General features: G+C 43.2%; 1 protein-coding gene across 1 annotated transcript; it reads right to left on the bottom strand.

The window, feature by feature from the left end:
* Positions 1-2,388: 2,388 nt before the first annotated feature.
* LOC128224825 (DBH-like monooxygenase protein 1) lies at positions 2,389-20,045 on the bottom strand. Its single transcript, XM_052934892.1, has 13 exons — positions 19,857-20,045; positions 19,612-19,706; positions 18,922-19,071; positions 18,088-18,267; positions 17,439-17,519; positions 14,613-14,795; positions 11,810-11,930; positions 7,935-8,083; positions 7,349-7,540; positions 6,197-6,256; positions 4,495-4,614; positions 4,085-4,195; positions 2,389-2,517 (listed from the first exon to the last, which is right to left on the bottom strand). The coding sequence occupies exons 1-13, from the start codon at positions 20,041-20,043 to the stop codon at positions 2,419-2,421; spliced, it is 1,728 nt and encodes a 575-aa protein (XP_052790852.1). The 5' UTR covers positions 20,044-20,045; the 3' UTR covers positions 2,389-2,418.
* Between the last annotated feature and the right edge of the window lie 2,933 nt (positions 20,046-22,978).

A 22,978-nucleotide genomic window follows, 5' to 3' on the forward strand; every position in this document is an offset into this window, starting at 1 on the left:
CATAAAAATAATGGTCAATTTGGTCATAAGAAAGTATTGCTGTTATCCAGGCAAAACACCTTTGGCCTCGTATGCATCAACAGATTTCAGATGACATAGTATATCAGGTCATGTGATAGGTGTCAAAGAGCCAAAGGGGATCCAACTGCTTCCCCTACCCTCTCGAATCCGCTTCCTATTGTCTGTGTCTTTTAGAGGTTTCATATTGATCTCATTGGTCCGACCACAAAAAAGTTCGAATGGGCATTCTCATTTTTGGTTTGTGTTTGTAATCCCACACGTTGGGTAGAGGTGTTTCCTATCAGAGCACAGTCTGCATCTGAATTTGCTGGAGTGTTACATGGTGAGATTTTCTGGCGGTATGGTGCTTCAAATGTAATAGTCACAATGCAATTTGTGAGATTTACTGCTGGTTATAATCCTCAAGCAAGTGGGTGTGTTGAAAGACAAAATGCTACCGTTATCAAAACGATAAAAAATGTACGTTAGAATTACAGTGGTTCAAATATTCAAAAAAGTATGGAATATAGAAAAACGCATTATATACCAGGGAGACAAAAATGCATTCCAGACTGTAACTCATACACAACCTTGTCTACCGTAAAAATACATAATCTTACTTTATAGGAATAAAGTTACATGAGTAAAAGGGAAAGTGTTATGCTGTAAAATATTCAATATTTTGGTGTAATGAGATCTATGTATTTTTATCTTTTAATTAAAACCACATTCTTAATATACCCTCCGTATTGATATCTAAGGTTTAGTCGAATGTCATACTTCTTGTGACCTTTCCATCAGCCAATCAGAGGTACCATGAAAATAAATTGTCTACATCGTTAACATTACGCTGCTTATGAGTGATCGGGGATGGGAATAATATATTATAGGATAAATGTTCTTACAATATATCGCAGTTACGCCAAAAACAGGGTTACGCCTTGAAATGTACTATCTTAAGCCCTACGATCATTATTGAAATGGTTACAGAGGCATTCTAACGCTTTTTCGATAATTGGAATGGAGTTAAATTTACAAGTAATTCCAAACCTATTCCAGAGATTTAATATTAAACATTTCTCCCTATCGTTGCTCACAAGTCGGTATATTTTAGACAGTTACGTACTTGATTACAAATATTATTTTCAATTCTCACAGTACTTAGTCAGTATAAAACCAGTAAGATTGAGTACTGAAGTCATATTATGCACTAGATAATTGATTTACAATTAAAGCTATTTAAAAGGTTGGCCATATAATCAGTATCGGCGTCCAGAATCAAGGGTTAGAACAAAGAAAATGCCGTCACATTAAAGCGACAATCTGATCTGATTTTTCTATTAACAAAAAAAAACAATTTGGGATCAAATATCATTATTTGGTTTAAAACTTTAAACCCTATCAGTTACATTTACAATATTATTTTTTGGTTAGTTTGCACACGCAAGCAATTTGATTGGTCAACAGTCATTATTCGATAAATATTGACCAATCAATAACACTTCGACTAACTTCAACCAAACCAAAGAATTAACCGGTTTTATACAGTTGGCTTCAGAAATATTTATGTTGAGCATATTCAAATGAAAGCCTATGACAATTAAACGTTGAAACGTTATTAGTGGTATAAGTACAACACTGTTGCAGAATTATGACGACAGAAAATAGTGGAACATATAATTTCCTACGTTTGAGTAAAACGAATAAGAAGGATTTTTTCCCTTGTTTCAAATGAAATAACCGCAAAATATAAGCACGAGTGATTCGTGCGAATATGAATGAAAAGGTATTCAACTTTGGGGAGCCGATACGTTCACATCGATTCAATTAATTGTTAAATTTTACGGAATTTTCTTTTTATTGCGTAAGTTTTCTCTTACTTTGCAAGTTCATCATATGGATGATCAATTTGTTTTCATTTTTCTCCAAAAGACATAGCAGTGTAATATAATTTTGCATATCTTTATATAGTACGTTCATATATACATAAATCATGAAATGATATGTTTCTATACATCTTTGTTAAGGAGCTTATGGGTGGTGAGGCCCGACATCTAGTGGTACGAGACAAAATCTGGATGACAAACGGGCAGAGGTTTCTGAGTTTTCCCCAGAAGGAGGGTTTTATCTCAGTTTTTCCTCGGCCAGTCGACCATGTCTGTAAGCTGCATTTTTTTGTCGTGTTGTTTTCTAGACATACCTTTCTCATGTTGCTAGTTCATGTTGTGTATCGGCTTCCCAAGTGCTTCTCTGGGTGAGACTTCAAAAATAATACCATTGAAAGGTATTGATTTTGTTGTTTTCTAAAGGTGGTTATAGAGTGGTATATGTTATGTTTTGTTTTTAATGTGGCGTATGGTAAAAAAAAACACGAGCAAGATTCTGGGGGTTTATTTACAACTATTAGACGAACATATCCTATGCGCTGACTTGGGATAATGAGCATTCCGGCTGGGGAGGAGTGTAGCTCTGACTTGGGTAGTTTGGTATCCATCTGTACTCGAAATCAGCTGGAAACTAGATTTGAAAATTAGATCAATAAGATTGTGTTCTTTGTAATAGATCGATGACATGTATTAAAATCTTAATGATTAAGGATGGGCAGAGTGGGCATAGCGAACGAGCCCTTCTGAAGCATTAAGATTAAATTCAGGTCATCTAACTGACTTAAATTCAACTTCATTGGCTGACACATTGTCAATGCAAAATCTGACGCAGGGAGTTTGTATCAGATGAGTGGTAGTAAGCGGACCTTAAAACACCCGCGAAGTTGAAATTCCAATGATTAAGTCTAGAACTTAATGATTGCCTATCTGCAATTTCATTGGCTGTAAGTGTAGGTTGTAATCTAACAAGAGTAAAAAGGTAAATAAAAAATCACATTTATTTAACATTCGAATCGAAAGTACATACATACATTGGAGAATATTTGAGAATAGTTTAAAAACATTAGCATAGGCACATTTTTCTTGCATCAACCGAACGAAACATCGATTCCTATTTCTAACATGAGATCGTACTTAAAGCTATATTCACATTGTGTACCAGTCAATTGTAAGCGGGTGAATGCGGTGGTTTTGTATAACGCGCCAAAAAAAGCAGGGTACCTAGGGTCTCTGGGTAGCGGGGGATTTTACCAGCAGATTGTCCCCGCAGGGCGGAGATTATACCCGGGCTTGGCTGGATCGAAAGTCAAAGTCCCCGCTATTCCCCGGACCTGGGGGGCGTGGTTACAATACACACTAAATTATTAGTTACATAATGCTTAAGTGGACTCGCTCATGTAAAATGCACTTTTATGCATGACGAAATAAAGTGATGCATTCCACAAGGAGTGTAAGTTACTAAGATACTGACGGCTGGAATCCTTTAACAGATGTGATAAGTATATAACCTTATTATATACCTACTCTGTCAAATACTGCACTTTTTAACTGAAAAATTCAAATGATCGGACAAAAATCCCGTATTACACACTGGAGCTTTCTGTTTCAGTAGTACACACTAGACCGGGGTTACTTTTTTCGATCGTACATAATCGGTAATATCCGCCATTGCGACTCTATTTTTAGTGCGATACGGATTCTCCCACAAGCAACTCCAAGTGATACAACACCAAGAATCAACCCACATACATAATATTCCCTATTTGAAATCCGCAATTTTGATTACCGTTAGTAACGCAGTTTAGCAAAAGGTATTAATATTTAGTTATCCGTTTCGTTGTATATCAGTCTTTGTGGGCATCTGGTTTTGTCATCAGAATTTTATTTTTTCCTTGACTATACCGGTGTGAGTTCGCACCCCATTAAAACCACAATATGTTTTATACTTTATACTTCATTTTTCTGCAATTTCGGTATAAAAGAGTAATATAGTCATAACATAAGTGTCTTCAGATGCATTACCGGATAAAAAATGGGGCCAAAACATGAGCGAGTCCCTTTAGTGAGGAGCCGCCCTCAATGAACGTTTTTAATAAAACTTTAGTTTCACTAACACTTGCCCTTACAAAGAGTTGTGGGGCGCTGAGCCCTGCGTCAGAAAAAGAGAAGATAATGAAACAACCCCATGGATTTCTTACCGTAAGGTTCCCGTTACAAAACTTCCACTGTTCAGCTGTTGTCTGCTGTGTCTTAAACCAGTCTACGACAGTTTCGTTGGACCAATCTGCCGTTTCGATTTGCTGCTGGACCTGCGAATGACATCACTTGCCGCAATGGTCAAATTGTTAAACTAACTGTTTTTAAAATTTGTATGAATAGTCTTTATACAGTATTCGCTAAATAACGACTGATTTATGTAAATTAGCGCCGAGACATTCACAGTGACGAAATTATATCGCAATAATCCGTCTGTTTGAAATTAAGAATCGGTTTCAAGGTGTGTGTTTTTTAATATCTTGAGAGCTAGTCTAGCAACGAAAGGTAATTAGGAGAGTTTTTATTCAATTAATGAAAGATCACTGTTTTTACGTAATCTGTAAAGCCATACCCATTTCACAAAAATGCCTTTTGGACCATACGATGCGGTGGACATGCAGCCAGTGAGGGGTATTTTGGGATAGTAGTAGGCGATGGTCAGACACATCTCTTCCTGAGTGGACAAACCGCCCTAAAAAAATACATGAAATACATACAACAATACTGAATGTATTCCTAAGTTCTGGATTGTACCAACCTTTGCAATAGTGCATTGTCGTAATGCCCGATTGCGAAAACGTCTTATAAGCTAATATAAATCATTTTCGAGTGCGGTTCCTGGGTGAAAACCAGTAATGATGACCCTTTTGGGAGGCAATGAGAAAGTATCTCTGGTGAAGATCGAACACACAACCTCTTTGGTGAGAGGCGGGCCACCTATACCATGGTTTTATACAGGACAGGATACCAATTTATATCTGCACTGTTGTTTAAGTACAAAAAATAATCATTCTAACTAATTAACGAAAAATACATTGAAATCTTCATTGCATTATATAGTGACAGATATATATTTTTGATTGCAGACTATAATCGATAAAACTGAAACATGTTTCAGTTTCAATAATCATTTATTGCTAAAAAAAAAACCTGACAGTTCATGAATATGTAAGGCGAAGATACACACGCCTTTAAATAAGAAATCAGGCGTTTAGTTTTTACATTGATTTAGTGCAAATGTTACAAAAAATAGTGACGTTTTAAGCTGAAAATCCGCCAATACGAATGCATTTGTTTTTATGTTATACCTGGGTCCGTATTACAGAAGCATCTTAAGAATTTTTAAACATATTTTAACTTAAGTGTAAAATTTGGACTTGATATATTTCTTTAAAAAACTAGTTCTCTTAAATGAAGTTTTCATTTTTAAAAACCTAAGTGTCCAAAAAATTTTATTGAAGAATGTACAATTAGCATAATACTTTCTTTAAATGAAATTAATCAGTTAAGGAAATTGTTGAATTTAAGGAAAAGATAAAATTTTAACTTAAGATGCTTCTGTAATGTGGCCCGACTTACATACTATATATTTTATCTAGCATACCTTAAATCACTTTTTTTGCGAAAGAAAGAGTAGAAAAATGCACTTTTATTCATTTCATCAAAATGCGCGTGCGATGATGTTTATTGAAGTCATGACATGCAGTAAATTTTATTTACTGCTTACGTCAAGAGGTTCCCTTAATCTAACGGGTTATTTCGTTTTGTTTTGAAGCTATATTTTTGTAAACTTAATGTTTATGGAACTCATTCATTGAAATATCATAAATATGCTTACATAAAGTGCATATTAAAAGAAATAAAAAGTATTGTGTCGCAGTGCGTGACTCATCTAGCATCACGTAGCTGGGGGAGGGACAAAATTAATATAGTTTTCCAGCACTGCTGAATTCACCGGAAATGCCTATCCGGTAGAAAAATAAAATAATAAAACATAAAAAATAAAATCTTTCTGCTGTAATTTTGATGGAAAAACAAGCATTACATATCGATCTGTCATCTAAAAGTTACTTCAAATTTACGCGGAAAGAAGAAATTATCAAGAAATAATTTTAACAGGTTTTTGAGGCGACAAGGTAAATCACAACGACATAACATGTCAAATGAAGGCGATCGGTTATATTTTTCGATAAAATTATATTCCCTACACAGTGATCTCCCTTGGTGTTCATTATTGTCGAGGTTAGTACGTTTTTGTCAAGGTTGGAACTCACCAGCACTGGTTTTGTCTTGTCCATCGTATTGTAGTGGCAGTCGACCCGAAAACTGTCGCCCTAGAAACAAAACCAGTATCATATAGTTTAAGTCATTATATTATAGTAATTTAAAGTTGCTTGGAAGATTGATAAGATCAAATGTGCAATCTCAAATAATTGAACCTCATAACCGCCTTACATGATTCACAGTTCCGAGGTCAACGAGTGTTTTTTTTATGCAACAATCGGGCATTCGGAACACCTCGGCCATTTTCCATCGGAAACAACCTCGGATGTATATGGATGGTTACAATGTCAGAACTCTCATACCATACATTTAACTACACTGCAAGTAGATCGCGTAGTAATTTCAATTCAGCAGTTATAATTAATGATCATAATATTTATGCAATAATACATTCACTGGCAATTAATTTAAAGTAGGATATACAACATGCACGTTATAACATTACAATTAATTTGAACCTATGATCTTACTTTTTACGAACTACTTCTACTTATGTACCGGTATACATCCGGGTTTGCTGGCAATGGGAAATTGCCGAGGAGTTCCGGATGGTACTCGGGGCACCTTCGGTTGCTTAGTGAAAGAGTCGTTATTTCATCCGAGGTCAAATGAGTTTTTGAATTGAAAGTCCGTGATGACGTTCTAATATGTTTTACCTGGGAGAAGGTTCATTTGTCCCAGGTTTTTTTCTAATTTTGAATGTGGACTCTTTTATAGACCGTGTTGATAAAAATATATGAATGAAATTTTTAGAAAAGTAATTCAAAAACAAAAATTAGTATTGAGTCTTCTTCTTCTTCTTCTTCTTCTTCTTCTTCTTCTTCTTCTTCTTCTTCTTCTTCTTCTGATCCTTCTTCTTCTTCTTCTTCTTCTTCTTCTTCTTCTTCTTCTTCTTCTTCTTCTTCTTCTTCTTCTTTTTCTTTTTCTTCTTCTTCCTTTTTCTGATGCTTCTTCTTCTGCCTTTTTATTCTTCCTTTTTCTTCTTCTGATGCTGCTTCTGGTGCGGATGCTGATGCCTATGGCCTATCTGGCAATCTTTTAAAGAAAATCTACCCTTTTAAATCATAAAGTAATAGTATGCGTTCATCTGGCATCAAAAACAGACATATTTGAGCATCGGATAACATTAATACAGCACATACCGGATAAACGCTAACTTCCTGAGGGAGCTTTCTCAGGTCCTGGAAGTTGAAGTCGTAGTTGGGATCGTCGATGAGAGGCGGAAGTTCCGTCCCATTGCGATAGTGATGTGTTTTCATGGCAACGCCATGCAAGTGCGAGTGTTGAAGGGCGCCGAAGATCTTAAATTCCGGAACATCTGCCTGGTTCATGGCCTTAAATAGTAGAATGATTTAGAATAATAATGATACATGCGCAGCACTTTCGATTTTGTACATAACAGATATAGACAAAGTGACTGTCATACCTATGATAACTCAAACTTAGATTAGTGTACTGTGATTGTGTAAGTGTGCATGCCGGTGACCGGCCCCTCCTATAAGAAGTCAAAGCTTCGATATAACTTTAACAACACTGGCACGCACAAACTCGCCATGACTACCTCGGGGGTGACGTACAAAACATTAGTTTATCAAGCCCCTCTCTCTTGAACATATTCCATGATATAAAGGCTGTTTTGACAGTTATCATACAATACAAAGTCCGTCCACTCCCGTGGTAAAACGAACTCAGTCCGTCAATCCCAGCCTCAACAACCTATAAACTCACCATGGAAGTGCAGCCGCTGTGACAGTGTCCGCTCGAGACAAAGTCCTTCTCCCCTGGAGGTATCACCTGGCGGATATTCGCAATCATTCCAATCTCCAACATTCCAGCTTCCTGGGATCGAAGGTCGGGTGTTATCGTGATCCGTAGCCCTATGGAAAGGACCATTTTGTTTATACTCATTTGTATTGATAAAAGACCACTTGCACCCAGGTGATTCTCGAATCTCTCTGATTAGAGGGGGACATCTTTACCACTAGACCTCTCTCACGCTGGTGATTCCCAAACCCACAACCTTTAGGGTGAGAGCCGGACACCTTTACCACTAGACCACTCTCACCCTGGTGATTCCCAAACCCACAACCTCTAGGGTGAGAGGAGGACACCTTTACCACTAGATCACTCTCACTCTGGTGATTCCCAAACCCACAACCTCTCGGGTGAGAGCCGGAAACCTTTACCACTAGTTCACTCTCACCGTGGTGATTCCCAAACCCACAACCTCTCGGGTGAGAGCCGGACTCTTTTACCACTAGTTCACTCTCACCCTGGTGATTCCCAAACCCACAACCTCTCGGGCAAGAGCCGGACACCTTTACCACTAGATCACTCTCACCCTGGTGATTCCCAAACCCACTACCTCTCGGGTGAGAGGCGGACACCTTTACCACTAGACCACTCTCACCCTGGTGGTTCCCAAACCCACAACCTCTCGGGCAAGAGCCGGACACCTTTACCACTAGACCACTCTCACCCTGGTGATTCCCAAACCCACAACCTCTAGGGTGAGAGCCGGACACCTTTACCACTAGACCACTCTCACCGTGGTGATTCCCAAACCCACAACCTCTAGGGTGAGAGCCGGACACCTTTACCACTAGACCACTCTCACCCTGGTGGTTCCCAAACCCACAACCTCTAGGGTGAGAGCCGGACACCTTTACCACTAGACCACTCTCACCCAGGTGATTCCCAAACCCACAACCTCTAGGGTGAGAGCCGGACACCTTTACCACTAGACCACTGTCACCCAGGTGATTCCCAAACCCACAACCTCTAGGGTGAGAGGTGGACACCTTTACCACTAGACCACTCTCACTCTGGTGATTCCCAATCCCACAACCTCTAGGGTGAGAGCCGGACACCTTTACCACTAGACCACACTCACCCTGGTGATTCCCAAACCCACACCCTCTCGGGTGAGAGGCGGACACCTTTACCACTGGACCACTCTCACCCTGGTGGTTCCCAAACCCACAACCTCTCGGGTGAGAGGCGGACACCTTTACCACTATACCTCTCTCACCCTGGTGGTTCCCAAACCCACAACCTCTCGTGTGAGAGGCGGACACCTTTACCACTGGACCACTCTCACCCTGGTGGTTCCCAAACCCACAACCTCTAGGGTGAGAGGCGGACACCTTTACCACTAGACCACTCTCACTCTGGTGAGTCCCAAACACACAACCTCTCGGGTGAGAGGCGGACACCTTTACCACTAGAGCACTCTCACTCTGGTGATTCCCAAACCCACAACCTCTCGGGTGAGAGGCGAACACCTTTACCACTGAATCACTCTCACCCTGGTGGTTCCCAAACCCACAACCTCTAGGGTGAGAGCCGGACACCTTTATCACTAGATCACTCTCACCCTGGTGATTCCCAAACCCACAACCTCTAGGGTGAGAGGCGGACACCTTTACCACTAGACCACTTTCACTATGGTGATTCCCAAACCCACAACCTCTAGGGTGAGAGGCGGACACCTTTACCACTAGACCACTTTCACTCTGATGATTCCCAAACCCACAACCTCTAGGGTGAGAGCCGGACACCTTTACCACTAGACCACTCTCACCCTGGTGGTTCCCAAACCCACAACCTCTCGGGTGAGAGGCGGACACCTTTACCACTGGACCTCTCTCACCCTTGTGGTTCCCAAACCCACAACCTCTAGGGTGAGAGGCGGACACCTTTACCACTATACCACTCTCACTCTGGTGATTCCCAAACCCACAACCTCTAGGGTGAAAGGCGGACATCTTTATCACTAGACCACTCTCACTCTGGTGATTCCCAAACTAACAACCTCTCGGGTGAGAGCCGGACACCTTTACCACTAGACCACTCTCACTCTGGTGATTCCCAAACACACAACCTCTCGGGTGAGAGGCGGACACCTTTACCACTAGAGCACTCTCACTCTGGTGATTCCCAAACCCACAACCTCTCGGGTGAGAGGCGAACACCTTTACCACTAAATCACTCTCGCCCTGGTGGTTCCCAAACCCACAACCTCTAGGGTGAGAGCCGGACACCTTTATCACTAGATCACTCTCACCCTGGTGATTCCCAAACCCACAACCTCTAGGGTGAGAGGCGGACACCTTTACCACTAGACCACTTTCACTCTGGTGATTCCCAAACCCACAACCTCTAGGGTGAGAGGCGGACACCTTTACCACTAGACCACTTTCACTCTGATGATTCCCAAACCCACAACCTCTAGGGTGAGAGGCGGACACCTTTACCACTAGACCACTTTCACTCTGATGATTCCCAAACCCACAACCTCTAGGGTGAGAGGCGGACACCTTTACCACTAGACCACTTTCACTCTGGTGACTCCCAAACCCATAACCTCTAGGGTGAGAGGCGGACACCTTTACCACTAGACCACTCTCACTCTGGTGATTCCCAAACCCACAACCTCTCGGGTGAGAGGCAGACACCTTTACCACTAGACCACTCTCACTCTGGTGATTCCCAAACCCACAACCGAGGGTGAGAGGCAGACACCTTTATCACTAGACCACTCTCACCCAGGTTATTCCCAAACCCACAACCGAGGGTGAGAGGCGGACACCTTTACCACTAGACCACTTTCACTCTGGTGATTCCCAAACCCACAACCTCTAGGGTGAGAGGCGGACACCTTTACCACTAGACCACTTTCACTCTGGTGATTCCCAAACCCACAACCTCTAGGGTGAGAGGCGGACACCTTTACCACTGGACCACTTTCACTCTGGTGATTCCCAAACCCATAACCTCTAGGGTGAGAGGCGGACACCTTTACCACTAGACCACTTTCACTCTGGTGATTCCCAAACCCACAACCTCTAGGGTGAGAGGCGGACACCTTTACCACTAGACCACTTTCACTCTGGTTATTCCCAAACCCGCAACCTCTAGGGTGAGAAGCAGACACCTTTACCACTAGACCACTTTCACCCAGGTTATTCCCAAACCCACAACCTCTCGGGTGAGAGGCAGACACCTTTATCACTAGACCACTCTCACCCAGGTTATTCCCAAACCCACAACCGAGGGTGAGAGGCGGACACCTTTACCACAAGACCACTCTCACCCAGGTTATTCCCAAACCCACAACCGAGGGTGAGAGGCAGACATCTTTATCACTAGAGCACTCTCACCCAGGTTATTCCCAAGCCCACAACCGAGGGTGAGAGGCAGACACCTTTATCACTAGACCACTCTCACCCAGGTTATTCCCAAACCCACAACCGAGGGTGAGAGGCGGACACCTTTACCACTAGACCACTCTCACCCAGGTTATTCCCAAACCCACAACCTCTAGGGTGAGAGGCAGACACCTTTATCACTAGACCACTCTCACCGTGGTATTTCCCAAACCCACAACCTCTAGGGTGAGAGCCGGACACCTTTACCACTAGACCACTCTCACTCTGGTGATTCCCAAACCCATAACCTCACGGGTGAGTTGCGGACACCTTTACCGCTCTCGCTCTCACTCCGATGGTGTCAGAACACATGTCCTTTACTAGAAGACTGCTATTTACTCTAAAAGGCCATTTACTTTTAAAATAAACGATGCATATTATCAGTGATCTAACCTGAACTATCTAGAATATCCGACCGAGCTTCGGGGTTGTCATAGTGAATTTGCATTCGGAAGTAATTACCGTCGTCGGCGGCACCGACAGACATTCCAACATTATCGGGATAATAGAACGCCTGAAACAAAACTTCGTTAAAGCAATGTGTGTTGCCTCTTCTGTGCAGGTAGTTTCTGTTACAAAACGGTTAATTCAAAAATACGTCAAAGATGTAAGTATTCGTTCACTAATTTATCTAAAAAAAAAAATAATGAAATAGAATGACAAAACATACATACTGTTGTATGTCTACTGAAAGTTGTCACTCTTCATTTGCGATATATGCAGTTTGTATTAGGTTGTACATGACTTGAGTCTGAATTACAAAGATACGGAGAATCAATAGTTTAGATATGACAGAATGTATCTTTGATTTATGTTAGATCATTCTGACAACATACTGAACGAGTTTCACCATCAATGCTTACGTCAAGGATCTTGACAATGACAATAAGATTTTAGATTTTGAGATTTGACTAGAGACTAGAGGGAATACGGGTCACAGCTTATATTTAAGAGTTGCAGTACAAGTAAACGAGACTTAAAAGACTTACACATTACACGTGATTATGTATCAGTATAAAAGTGTTTTTCCCCCATAGCAATTTTTTATCCAAAATAATTATCTTAACTGAAAGGTTATCTCGCCGATTATGATTGATTTCGATTACAATCTGCCTTCGGAACAACTATAATGTTGTTACGACTGAAATGTGGTTTTCTTCAACAGTATCAAAACGTATGTACAGTTTTCCATTTCGCAACTATCATAGTATCACAAACCAGCCCTCTGGACGAGTGCGACACTGTACACCGTTCCCCTAGTGTCCAAGCCACAATGTAGTCGTTATATGACGGACTAGTGCTACAATACATACCTTTCCCCCTACGGTCCAAGCCACAATGTAGTCGTTATATGACGGACTAGTGCTACAATACATACCTTTCCCCCTATGGTCCAAGCCACAATGTAGTCGTTATATGACGGACTAGTGCTACAATACATACCTTTCCCCCTATGGTCCAAGCCACAATGTAGTCGTTATATGACGGACTAGTGCTACAATACATACCTTTCCCCCTACGGTCCAAGCCACAATGTAGTCGTTATATGAAGGACTAGTGCTACAATACATACCTTTCCCCCTACGGTCCAAGCCACAATGTAGTCGTTATATGACGGACTAGTGCTACAATACACACCTTTCCCCCTACGGTCCAAGCCACAATGTAGTCGTTATATGAAGGACTAGTGCTACAATGCATACCTTTCCCCCTACGGTCCAAGCCACGATGTAGTCGCTATATGACGGACTAGTGCTACAATACACACCTTTCCCCCTACGGTCCAAGCCACAATGTAGTCGTTATATGACGGACTAGTGCTACAATGCATACCTTTCCCCCTACGGTCCAAGCCACGATGTAGTCGCTATATGAAGGACTAGTGCTACAATACATACCTTTCCCCCTACGGTCCAAGCCACGATGTAGTCGTTATATGACGGACTAGTGCTACAATACATACCTTTCCCCCTACGGTCCAAGCCACAATGTAGTCGTTATATGACGGACTAGTGCTACAATACATACCTTTCCCCCTACGGTCCAAGCCACAATGTAGTCGTTATATGACGGACTAGTGCTACAATACATACCTTTCCCCCTACGGTCCAAGCCACAATGTAGTCGTTATATGACGGACTAGTGCTACAATACATACCTTTCCCCCTACGGTCCAAGCCACAATGTAGTCGTTATATGACGGACTAGTGCTACAATACATACCTTTCCCCCTACGGTCCAAGCCACAATGTAGTCGTTATATGACGGACTAGTGCTACAATACATACCTTTCCCCCTATGGTCCAAGCCACAATGTAGTCGTTATATGACGGACTAGTGCTACAATGCATACCTTTCCCCCTACGGTCCAAGCCACGATGTAGTCGCTATATGAAGGACTTGTGCTACAATACATACCTTTCCCCCTACGGTCCAAGCCACAATGTAGTCGTTATATGAAGGACTAGTGCTACAATACATACCTTTCCCCCTACGGTCCAAGCCACAATGTAGTCGTTATATGACGGACTAGTGCTACAATACACACCTTTCCCCCTATGGTCCAAGCCACAATGTAGTCGTTATATGACGGACTAGTGCTACAATACACACCTTTCCCCCTACGGTCCAAGCCACGATGTAGTCGCTATATGACGGACTAGTGCTACAATACATACCTTTCCCCCTACGGTCCAAGCCACAATGTAGTCGTTATATGAAGGACTAGTGCTACAATACATACCTTTCCCCCTACGGTCCAAGCCACAATGTAGTCGTCATATGACGGACTAGTGCTACAATACATACCTTTCCCCCTACGGTCCAAGCCACAATGTAGTCGTTATATGACGGACTAGTGCTACAATACATACCTTTCCCCCTGCGTCCAAAGCCACGATGTAGTCGTTATATGAAGGACTAGTGCTACAATACATACCTTTCCCCTACGGTCCGAGCCACGATGTTGTCGTTATTTTACTGACTAGTGCTACAATTCATACTTTTACCCCTATGACTCAAGCCACAATGTAGTTCTTATATGACGGACTAGTGCTACAAAACATACCTTTCCCCTACGGTCCGAGCCAAGATGTACTCACAATAAAGCAGACAATTGTTACATGACATTCCTGTTCTACGATGGGCCAAGCCAAGATGTACTCACAATATAGCAGACAATTGTTACATGACATACCTGTCCTCCGATGGCCCAAGCTATGATGTAGTTGCTGCAATTCGGAATGGTCTTATTGACCTTAAGGGGATCATCGCAGTGTTCTGATAAGCCGTTGTACTGTTCCGGGTTGGGCTCCCGACACCGGGATAACTGGATGTGGTGCACGTGCTTCTCGTTGCCAGGGGTGATAACTGGTTCGTACTTAGGGAATACGATACAACAAGAATATACATGTATTATGTAGATTTCATAATTAGTGTTAAGGGGCTGGAGATGTTAAGAAAGGGGCCTTGTAATTGTACATTTCAAATAAGGCAATACAACAGTTAACGTTATCAAAAACATAACAATACAACTTTAATATAGTATGTACAAAATTACATTGTAGCCCTCCTACAACCCACCCCGATTGGCCCTCCTACAATCCGCCCCAATAGTCCCTCCTACAACCCACCCCGATAGTCCCTCCTACAACCCACCCCGATTGGCCCTCCTACAACCCACCCCGATTGTCCCTCCTTCAACCCACCCCCATTGGCCTTCCTACAACCCACCCCGATTAGCCATTCTAAAACTCACCCCGATTGGCCCTTCTACAACCCACCCCGATTGGCCCTCCTACAACCCACCCCGATTGGCCCTCCTACAACCCACCCCGATTGGCCCTCCTACAACCCACCCCGATTGGCCCTCCTACAACCCACCCCGATTGGCCCTCCTACAACCCGCCCAAATTGTCCCTCCTACAACCCACCCCGATTGGCCCTCCTACAACCCGTCCCAATTGTCCCTCCTACAACCCACCCCGATTGTCCCTCCTTCAACCCACCCCGATTGGTATTCCTTCAACCCACCCCCATTGGCCCTCCTACAACCCACCCCGATTAGCCATTCAAAAACTCACCCCAATTGGCCCTCCTACAACCCACCCCGATTGGCCCTCCTACAACCCACCCCGATTGGCCCTTCTACAACCCACCCCGATTGGCCCTCCTTCAACCCATCCCGATTGGCCCTCCTTCAACCCACCCCGATTGGCCCTCCTTCAACCCACCCCGATTGGCCCTCCTTCAACCCACCCCGATTGGCCCTCCTACAACCCGCCCCGATTGGCCCTCCTTCAACCCGCCCCGATTGGCCCTCCTTCAACCCACCCCGATTGGCCCTCCTACAACCCGCCCCGATTGGCCCTCCTACAACCCGCCCCGATTGGCCCTCCTACAATCCACCCCGATTGGCCCTCCTTCAACCCCCCCCCCGATTGGCCCTCCTTCAACCCACCCCGATTGGCCCTCCTTCAACCCACCCCGATTGGCCCTCCTACAACCCACCCCGATTGGCCCTCCTTCAACCCACCCCGATTGGCCCTCCTTCAACCCACCCCGATTGGCCCTCCTTCAACCCACCCCGATTGGCCCTCCTACAACCCGCCCCGAATGGCCCTCCTTCAACCCACCCCGATTGGCCCTCCTTCAACCCACCCCGATTGGCCCTCCTTCAACCCACCCCGATTGGCCCTCCTTCAACCCACCCCGATTGGCCCTCCTACAACCCACCCCGATTGGCCCTCCTACATCCCGCCCCAATTGGCCCGCCTTCAACCCACCCCGGTTGGCCCTCCTACATCCCACCCCGATTGGCCCTCCTTCAACCCACCCCGATTGGCCCTCCTTCAACCCACCCCGATTGGCCCTCCTTCAACCCACCCCGATTGGCCCTCCTTCAACCCACTCCGATTGGCCCTCCTTCAACCCACCCCGATTGGCCCTCCTTCAACCCACCCCGATTGGCCCTCCTACAACCCACCCCGATTGGCCCTCCTTCAACCCACCCCGATTGGCCCTCCTTCAACCCACCCCGATTGGCCCTCCTTCAACCCACCCCGATTGGCCCTCCTACAACCCACCCCGATTGGCCCTCCTACAACCCACCCCGATTGGCCCTCCTTCAACCCACCCCGATTGGCCCTCCTTCAACCCACCCCGATTGGCCCTCCTTCAACCCACCCCGATTGGCCCTCCTTCAACCCACCCCGATTGGCCCTCCTACAACCCACCCCGATTGGCCCTCCTACAACCCACCCCGATTGGCCCTCCTTCAACCCACCCCGATTGGCCCTCCTTCAACCCACCCCGATTGGCCCTCCTACAACCCACCCCGATTGGCCCTCCTTCAACCCACCCCGATTGGCCCTCCTACAACCCACCCCGATTGGCCCTCCTTCAACCCACCCCGATTGGCCCTCCTTCAACCCACCCCGATTGGCCCTCCTACAACCCGCCCCGATTGGCCCTCCTTCAACCCACCCCGATTGGCCCTCCTTCAACCCACCCCGATTGGCCCTCCTACAACCCACCCCGATTGGCCCTCCTACAACCCACCCCGATTGGCCCTCCTACATCCCGCCCCAATTGGTCCTCCTACAACCCGCCCCGATTGGCCCTCCTTCAACCCACCCCGATTGGCCCTCCTACAACCCACCCCGATTGGCCCTCCTACATCCCGCCCCAATTGGCCCTCCTACAACCCACCCCGATTGGCTCTCCTACAACCCGCCCAAATTGGCCCTCCTACATCCCGCCCCAATTATTCGCCCAATTTTCCTTCACCTAAGCCGCAAGTTCCTCGTCCTCAATCCAACAAATGTGTTTTTTTTCCATTTCATCTTCTCTCTATCCCCTAGTTATCCCCAAAAGAAAGAGAGGGAAATAGAGATGGGGAGATGGAGGGAGGGGTGGATGGAGGAAGAGAGATATTCTTCCAATGTCCCTCCCATAACAAATCTTTATTAATATTGATCCCACATTCTACACCCGGGACTGTTTTCCCCTCTTTGCTTCTTACCTTGATCATATGATGCTTGCCAATGGGAGGAATAGAGAACGCCTTGCACAAGTACGTCGTTGTTTTGTTCGGCAGCTTAAACTATAAGGTATGCATTCAATTAAACTAAAAGACGGTTACCGGTGACCTTAAAATTCTGATTAATCGGATTTTCGTTACTATTCGATCATCGGGAAAAAAACATTGATTAATCGATAAACATTGAATCGATTAATCGGACCGTCACTGGAAGTCGCACACAATATGGACAAGTTCTTCTTGACAAAAAGCAGGCCAGTTAACGATAAATACTATTTTCTTGAGTAAAAGGTCATGCATATTCATTTTTTCGATTACATACTTTGTTTCGAAATGTTTAAGGCAGAGCTTTGTAACGACGGATAAGTAATCGGAAGAAACATATATACCCCGTACGGATATTTTTAAGATCTCTTTTCTTGTTTCTGGTAGGTTTTGGTCACAAAGATTTTAACTTATATTTCTCCAATCTCTCATAAAACGACAAAAAAATATATATATATACTAGTATATAACTTTAAGTGAGATGTCCTGATTAGGGGTATGTCCTAAAAATAAGACATCGTTAATTCCTTTGTTTTCATGAAAAATGATAAAGAGACTATTTGTTTTCATATGTGTTTGTACATACGTTGTCATTAAGGAAGTCCAGATGCTTGACCTTCTCTGTGGGGGAAATGTTGGACTCGCCCTTGTCAGGGTTGATAAAGTACATGCTCTTTGTTCCCCTGTGGTTGCCATGGTAATGCAGCTCTTGTGGGGAGAGGGGGTCCGAGTCACCGTATGCAAAGATCACTCTGTTGGTTCCTATCTATTGACGAGTGAAAAGAAAAGGAAAAGAATGTGATGACAGTTAGAACCATCAAAATGCGGTCTTAGACATCTAACGTTGGCGCAAGGTTACACACACCTCTAAGTTTAAAGCATTCGATAATGATACACATTGCTGAACACACTTTCCAAATCGCGTTTCATGCGTGTAGCGAGATTATGTACCATGGATGGTTAAACTATACCACTTATGTACATTATTATATCCCTTTTCCCCATCCTAACTGATATTACAACCTTTGGTAGCCTAATTAGCATGCTAATACGTAACTTATGCTTAATTTCTATATATTTGAGCTTGATTGTGATCAAACCGGATATAATACAGAATCGCAGTCCGTTTTTTGGTTAGAGCCAGTACTTATGAGTGTTTTAAGACGCCATAGAGAAGTTCCCTTTGTTTTGATTGAACCCACAACCTCCTGGGTGTGTGGCGGACATCTAAACCACTACAACAGTCTCATCCTAAGTTATACAAATACGAGTTTAAGATCAAACTTTAATACTTATACGGTTTAGACCAGGAATACATCGGAACATTCAATGAAATTGCTTATTTCTGAAATAGTTTTAAAATTATTTCAGAAATGTGAATCCAACAAAAACATATTTAGCACGTATAACATTTACATACATTGATATCCTTATCATCGGCCCTGTCACACGTCTTGATCTTGCGGACCATCTTAAGTACAGTTCCAAAGTCGTTCTCCATTCCAAGAACCGGGAACCAGTCCTGAGAGGCGTCTAGAACCGGGGGCCGGTGACCGGTCGTGTGCATATCCTAAACAAGAGGACGTTCATCGTTTGAACAAATAGATGAACTATATTGATAATCATATAAAAGAAAGAACATTTTTAATGGTGTGTAAGGAACTTCATTCTTCTACTAAAACAGTCCCGACTTCTGTCACGAAAACATGTAACGATCACTATTCTAGTTTTAATAATTTGATATTACTACAACAGAATATATGAAAAGTTCTTACGAGTTTTTTTTAACTTTACAATCGAATTACATATTGTTTTAAATATTTTCCGAGCGGTCTTTAATAAAAAACAACAACCCTGCTAATATTTTTTCGGGACCTCTGGACTTCATTGTCCTTCAATTAGTAAAATGGTGAACGGCATAGATTACATACAACTAATAATTTCGTCACACTTGATTGGTAGACGGAATGAGCAAAAAGTCGAATATGACCTACATTTCCCGCCTATGAAATCGGCCTAAACTCGGTACGCTTTATAATAGCTGAGAGTAATAGAGGTTGTGAAACACCAGTGTACGTGTGCTTGTAGTATTGATAATAATTGTACTTACATGTAGCTCTAAACTTCCGTCGGCGTTGACCCAGCCAACAGCCACGTCGGCAGGATACATGTCGCCGTTCTCCGACAGACCCAGTCCGACCCAACCTACGGCAAAAATCATCATCATGATCTTCATCATCATCATCATCATCATCATCATCATCATCATCATCATCAATCATCGTCATCACCGCCACCACCACCATCACCACCACCACCATCAACGTCCCTTTAAAGAAATATTTCAGCAATTACCTCTCGTCTTCACATGGGCCTCGAACGTGATGTGAGTGTCGTTAAAATTCCAGAACAAAATATAACTCGCATCTTCGTCCAAAATGGCGGACTGCTGGTACTCCTCCGTCGTCGTTACCCCTGGGACCGTCACTGACTGGGTAGCGGATAAAACTCCCACTAAAATAATAATATACAGGAAACACATCAGTTTCTCTCTTTGTGTAAGTAAAGGCTTGTTGTGCGTTTCTTCATGTTATATACTTGGTGGTTTCCATGTCTCGGAGGCCCTTCCTCAGGAAAGGGACTCGTTGATGAGATATCAAAAACTATCATTTTGTGTGAAATGGGAACAAAATGGTTGTAAGAATAATACCTTGCATGTGTGTTTGTCCTGGTTTTCTTGCACTAAACAAAATAGCTGTCGAACGACGTCAGAATATACGTCAGGTGTATTACTGGTATGTTTGAGCATACTGATATAATGCACAAGTCAATTGTAAAAACGCCCCCCCCCCCCCGGGGTCCAGGGGTATACCGGGGATAGCCGGGAAATGGGCCGTGTTTTTACCTTCCAGGTGGCCCCGCAGTGCCGGGTAAATGCGGTGGTTTTGTCTTCGCGCCAAATATAGCGGGGAATGGGCCTTACCTAGAGTCCCTGGGGTGCAGGGGCATTTGGCGGGGGATTCACCAGCAGTTCGTCCCCGCAAGGCGGGGATTTTGCCCGGGCTTGGCCGGACCGAAAGTGAAAGTCCCTGCTATTCCCCGGACCTGGGGAGCCGTGGTTACAATTGACTGGTGCATAAATGGTATTGGACGCTGCCAAAGACGCCGCCTTTAATTTATGAACAGATATAAGACTATTTGCTTGTGGCATCAACTTGTTTTTCTCTGATCTACATATCGTAAAAGTTCCGTTTATGTGTGAATAAATGAGAGTACTTTTCTGCCTATATTTAAACCCCCCTTTCATTTCGAAGCAAAAATGCGGATTCATTTTTGGACTGGCTTGGAAAATCTATTCATCATTTTGAGTGTTCAGTATTCTAATCAACTGAACCACCACCATTATTTAAATTTAAACTGTTTAACCAATAGAGAGATTAAAACTAATCACATGATAATCCTGTACAAACACAAGAATGTGGACTGAATTCGATACGTTATTTTGTTAAAAAATATGTAATTTAGAAATGCGGTCGCAATCAGATTAAGCGTGTATACAGATTTCCCGCACTCAATATGGGGATGCTTTTAAATCATGTCAATTACATCACTTCCGGTATGAAATTTGGCGCTATCCTCTATCTCTTTCACTCATCCAATGGGATTTTCCCGCGTCTAGTTCCCCCTTATTAACATTTATGTTCAGATTTTTTATGTTTTCCCGTCTGTTTGTTAAGCGCATGATTTAATGTTTTCGTTTTAAATATTCCAGGCACATTTCTAAATGTATTGGTATTTTGTATTTTTAACGTATATAAAGGTAATGAGATATATATTCAGCCTGAAATATTTGCACGTGCACGCTTGTACTATAGGGCTCATGTTGTTGTTGTTGCTGTTGTTGTTGTTGTTGTTGATAGTTTATACTTATTTCTTTAAGCTCGATTGTGACGAAAGCTGACAGTTGAAAGAATCCCGCTCGAGTCCATTTCCTGTGTAGAAACCAGTGCCTGTGTCCATTACCCGTGTAGAAACCATGCCTGTGTCCATTTCCCGTGTAGAAACCAATGCCTGTGTCCATTTCCCGTGTAGAAACCAGTGCCTGTGTCCATTACCAGTGTAGAAACCAGTGCCTGTGTCCATTTCCCGTGTAGAAACCAGTGCCTGTGTCCAGCAGGTACCTTTGGTAAGAATCGAACCCATAAACTCTTGGAAGAGTCGGAAACCTTTAGCACAAGATCACTCTGAACCCCGCATTTAGGTTATCTGACGGGCCTCAAAAAAGTTCAATAATTATGTAGAGTTACTATCTTATCATGATCAACAAGCACTGTGTGTACTTAAGTTGACCCCCTTATCATTTGTAAACGCGAAATGTTAGTTATTACAAATAGCATCATTTCTGTGACTTTTATATATCATAATGATATTATATGTTGTTATAAATGCTATTCCAAAAATCAAAAACATACACAAACAAATAAGCTATATTGGTTAAATATGAATTCTCCAGCCGAAAAACAATCGCGTTCTTTTTCAACGGAGTAAATACAAATTGTCGTAAAAGATTCCGTACAGAGCATTGTTCCTAACAAAACATACACCACACTGATGGCTGACTAAAACGAGACCCACAACACAAGACCACACTCTCGCGCAACATCGTGCCAACGAGAGTGACTTAGTATAAGCTATCATAGCTTTCTTCACAATCGTTGTAAAATATATAATGTTTAAACTAAAACGAGACACGGGTCATCTCATATGGAATTACGTACATGCAAATTCATAAGTTAACAATAACCTTGTAATTTGTTATTTGTTAGTTAACATGCTAGACCTTTAAATCTTACAATGTCAAAATCTGAATTTCATAAAAATTGTTGTTTTCGTTCCGCGTGTTCAGAACATATATATGTAGTTCAACTACAAATAAGAAATGAATTTGCTATATTTGATAAATTAGGATCGATGGTGTGCATGTTTTGCTTTCAATTCATACACTGTGATGACAATGGTGTAAACTACGGAATTCTGTTAGAGCTTCCGCCTTGAATGTGTACTTCTTACACGCGATACTCGATAGTACGAGGATGGTAACATGACAGAACGATGATCATAATGCGACAGTACGATGGTGGTAACGCGACAGTACGATGATGGTAACGCGACAGTACGATGATGGTAACTCGACAGTACGATGATGGTAACGCGACAGTACGTTGGTGGTAACGCGACAGTATGATGATGGTAACGCGACAGTACGATGATGGTAACGCAACAGTACGATGATGGTAACGCGACAGTACGATGATGGTAACACGACAATACGATGATGGTAACGCGACAGTACGATGATGATAATGCGACAGTACGACAATGGTAACGCGCCAATACGATGATGGTAACCCGACAGTACGATGATGGTAATGCGACAATACGATGATAATAAGGCGACGGTACGATGATGATAATGC

The sequence above is a fragment of the Mya arenaria genome, chromosome 17 (genome assembly GCF_026914265.1).
Source record: "Mya arenaria isolate MELC-2E11 chromosome 17, ASM2691426v1".
Lineage (NCBI taxonomy): Eukaryota > Metazoa > Mollusca > Bivalvia > Myida > Myidae > Mya > Mya arenaria.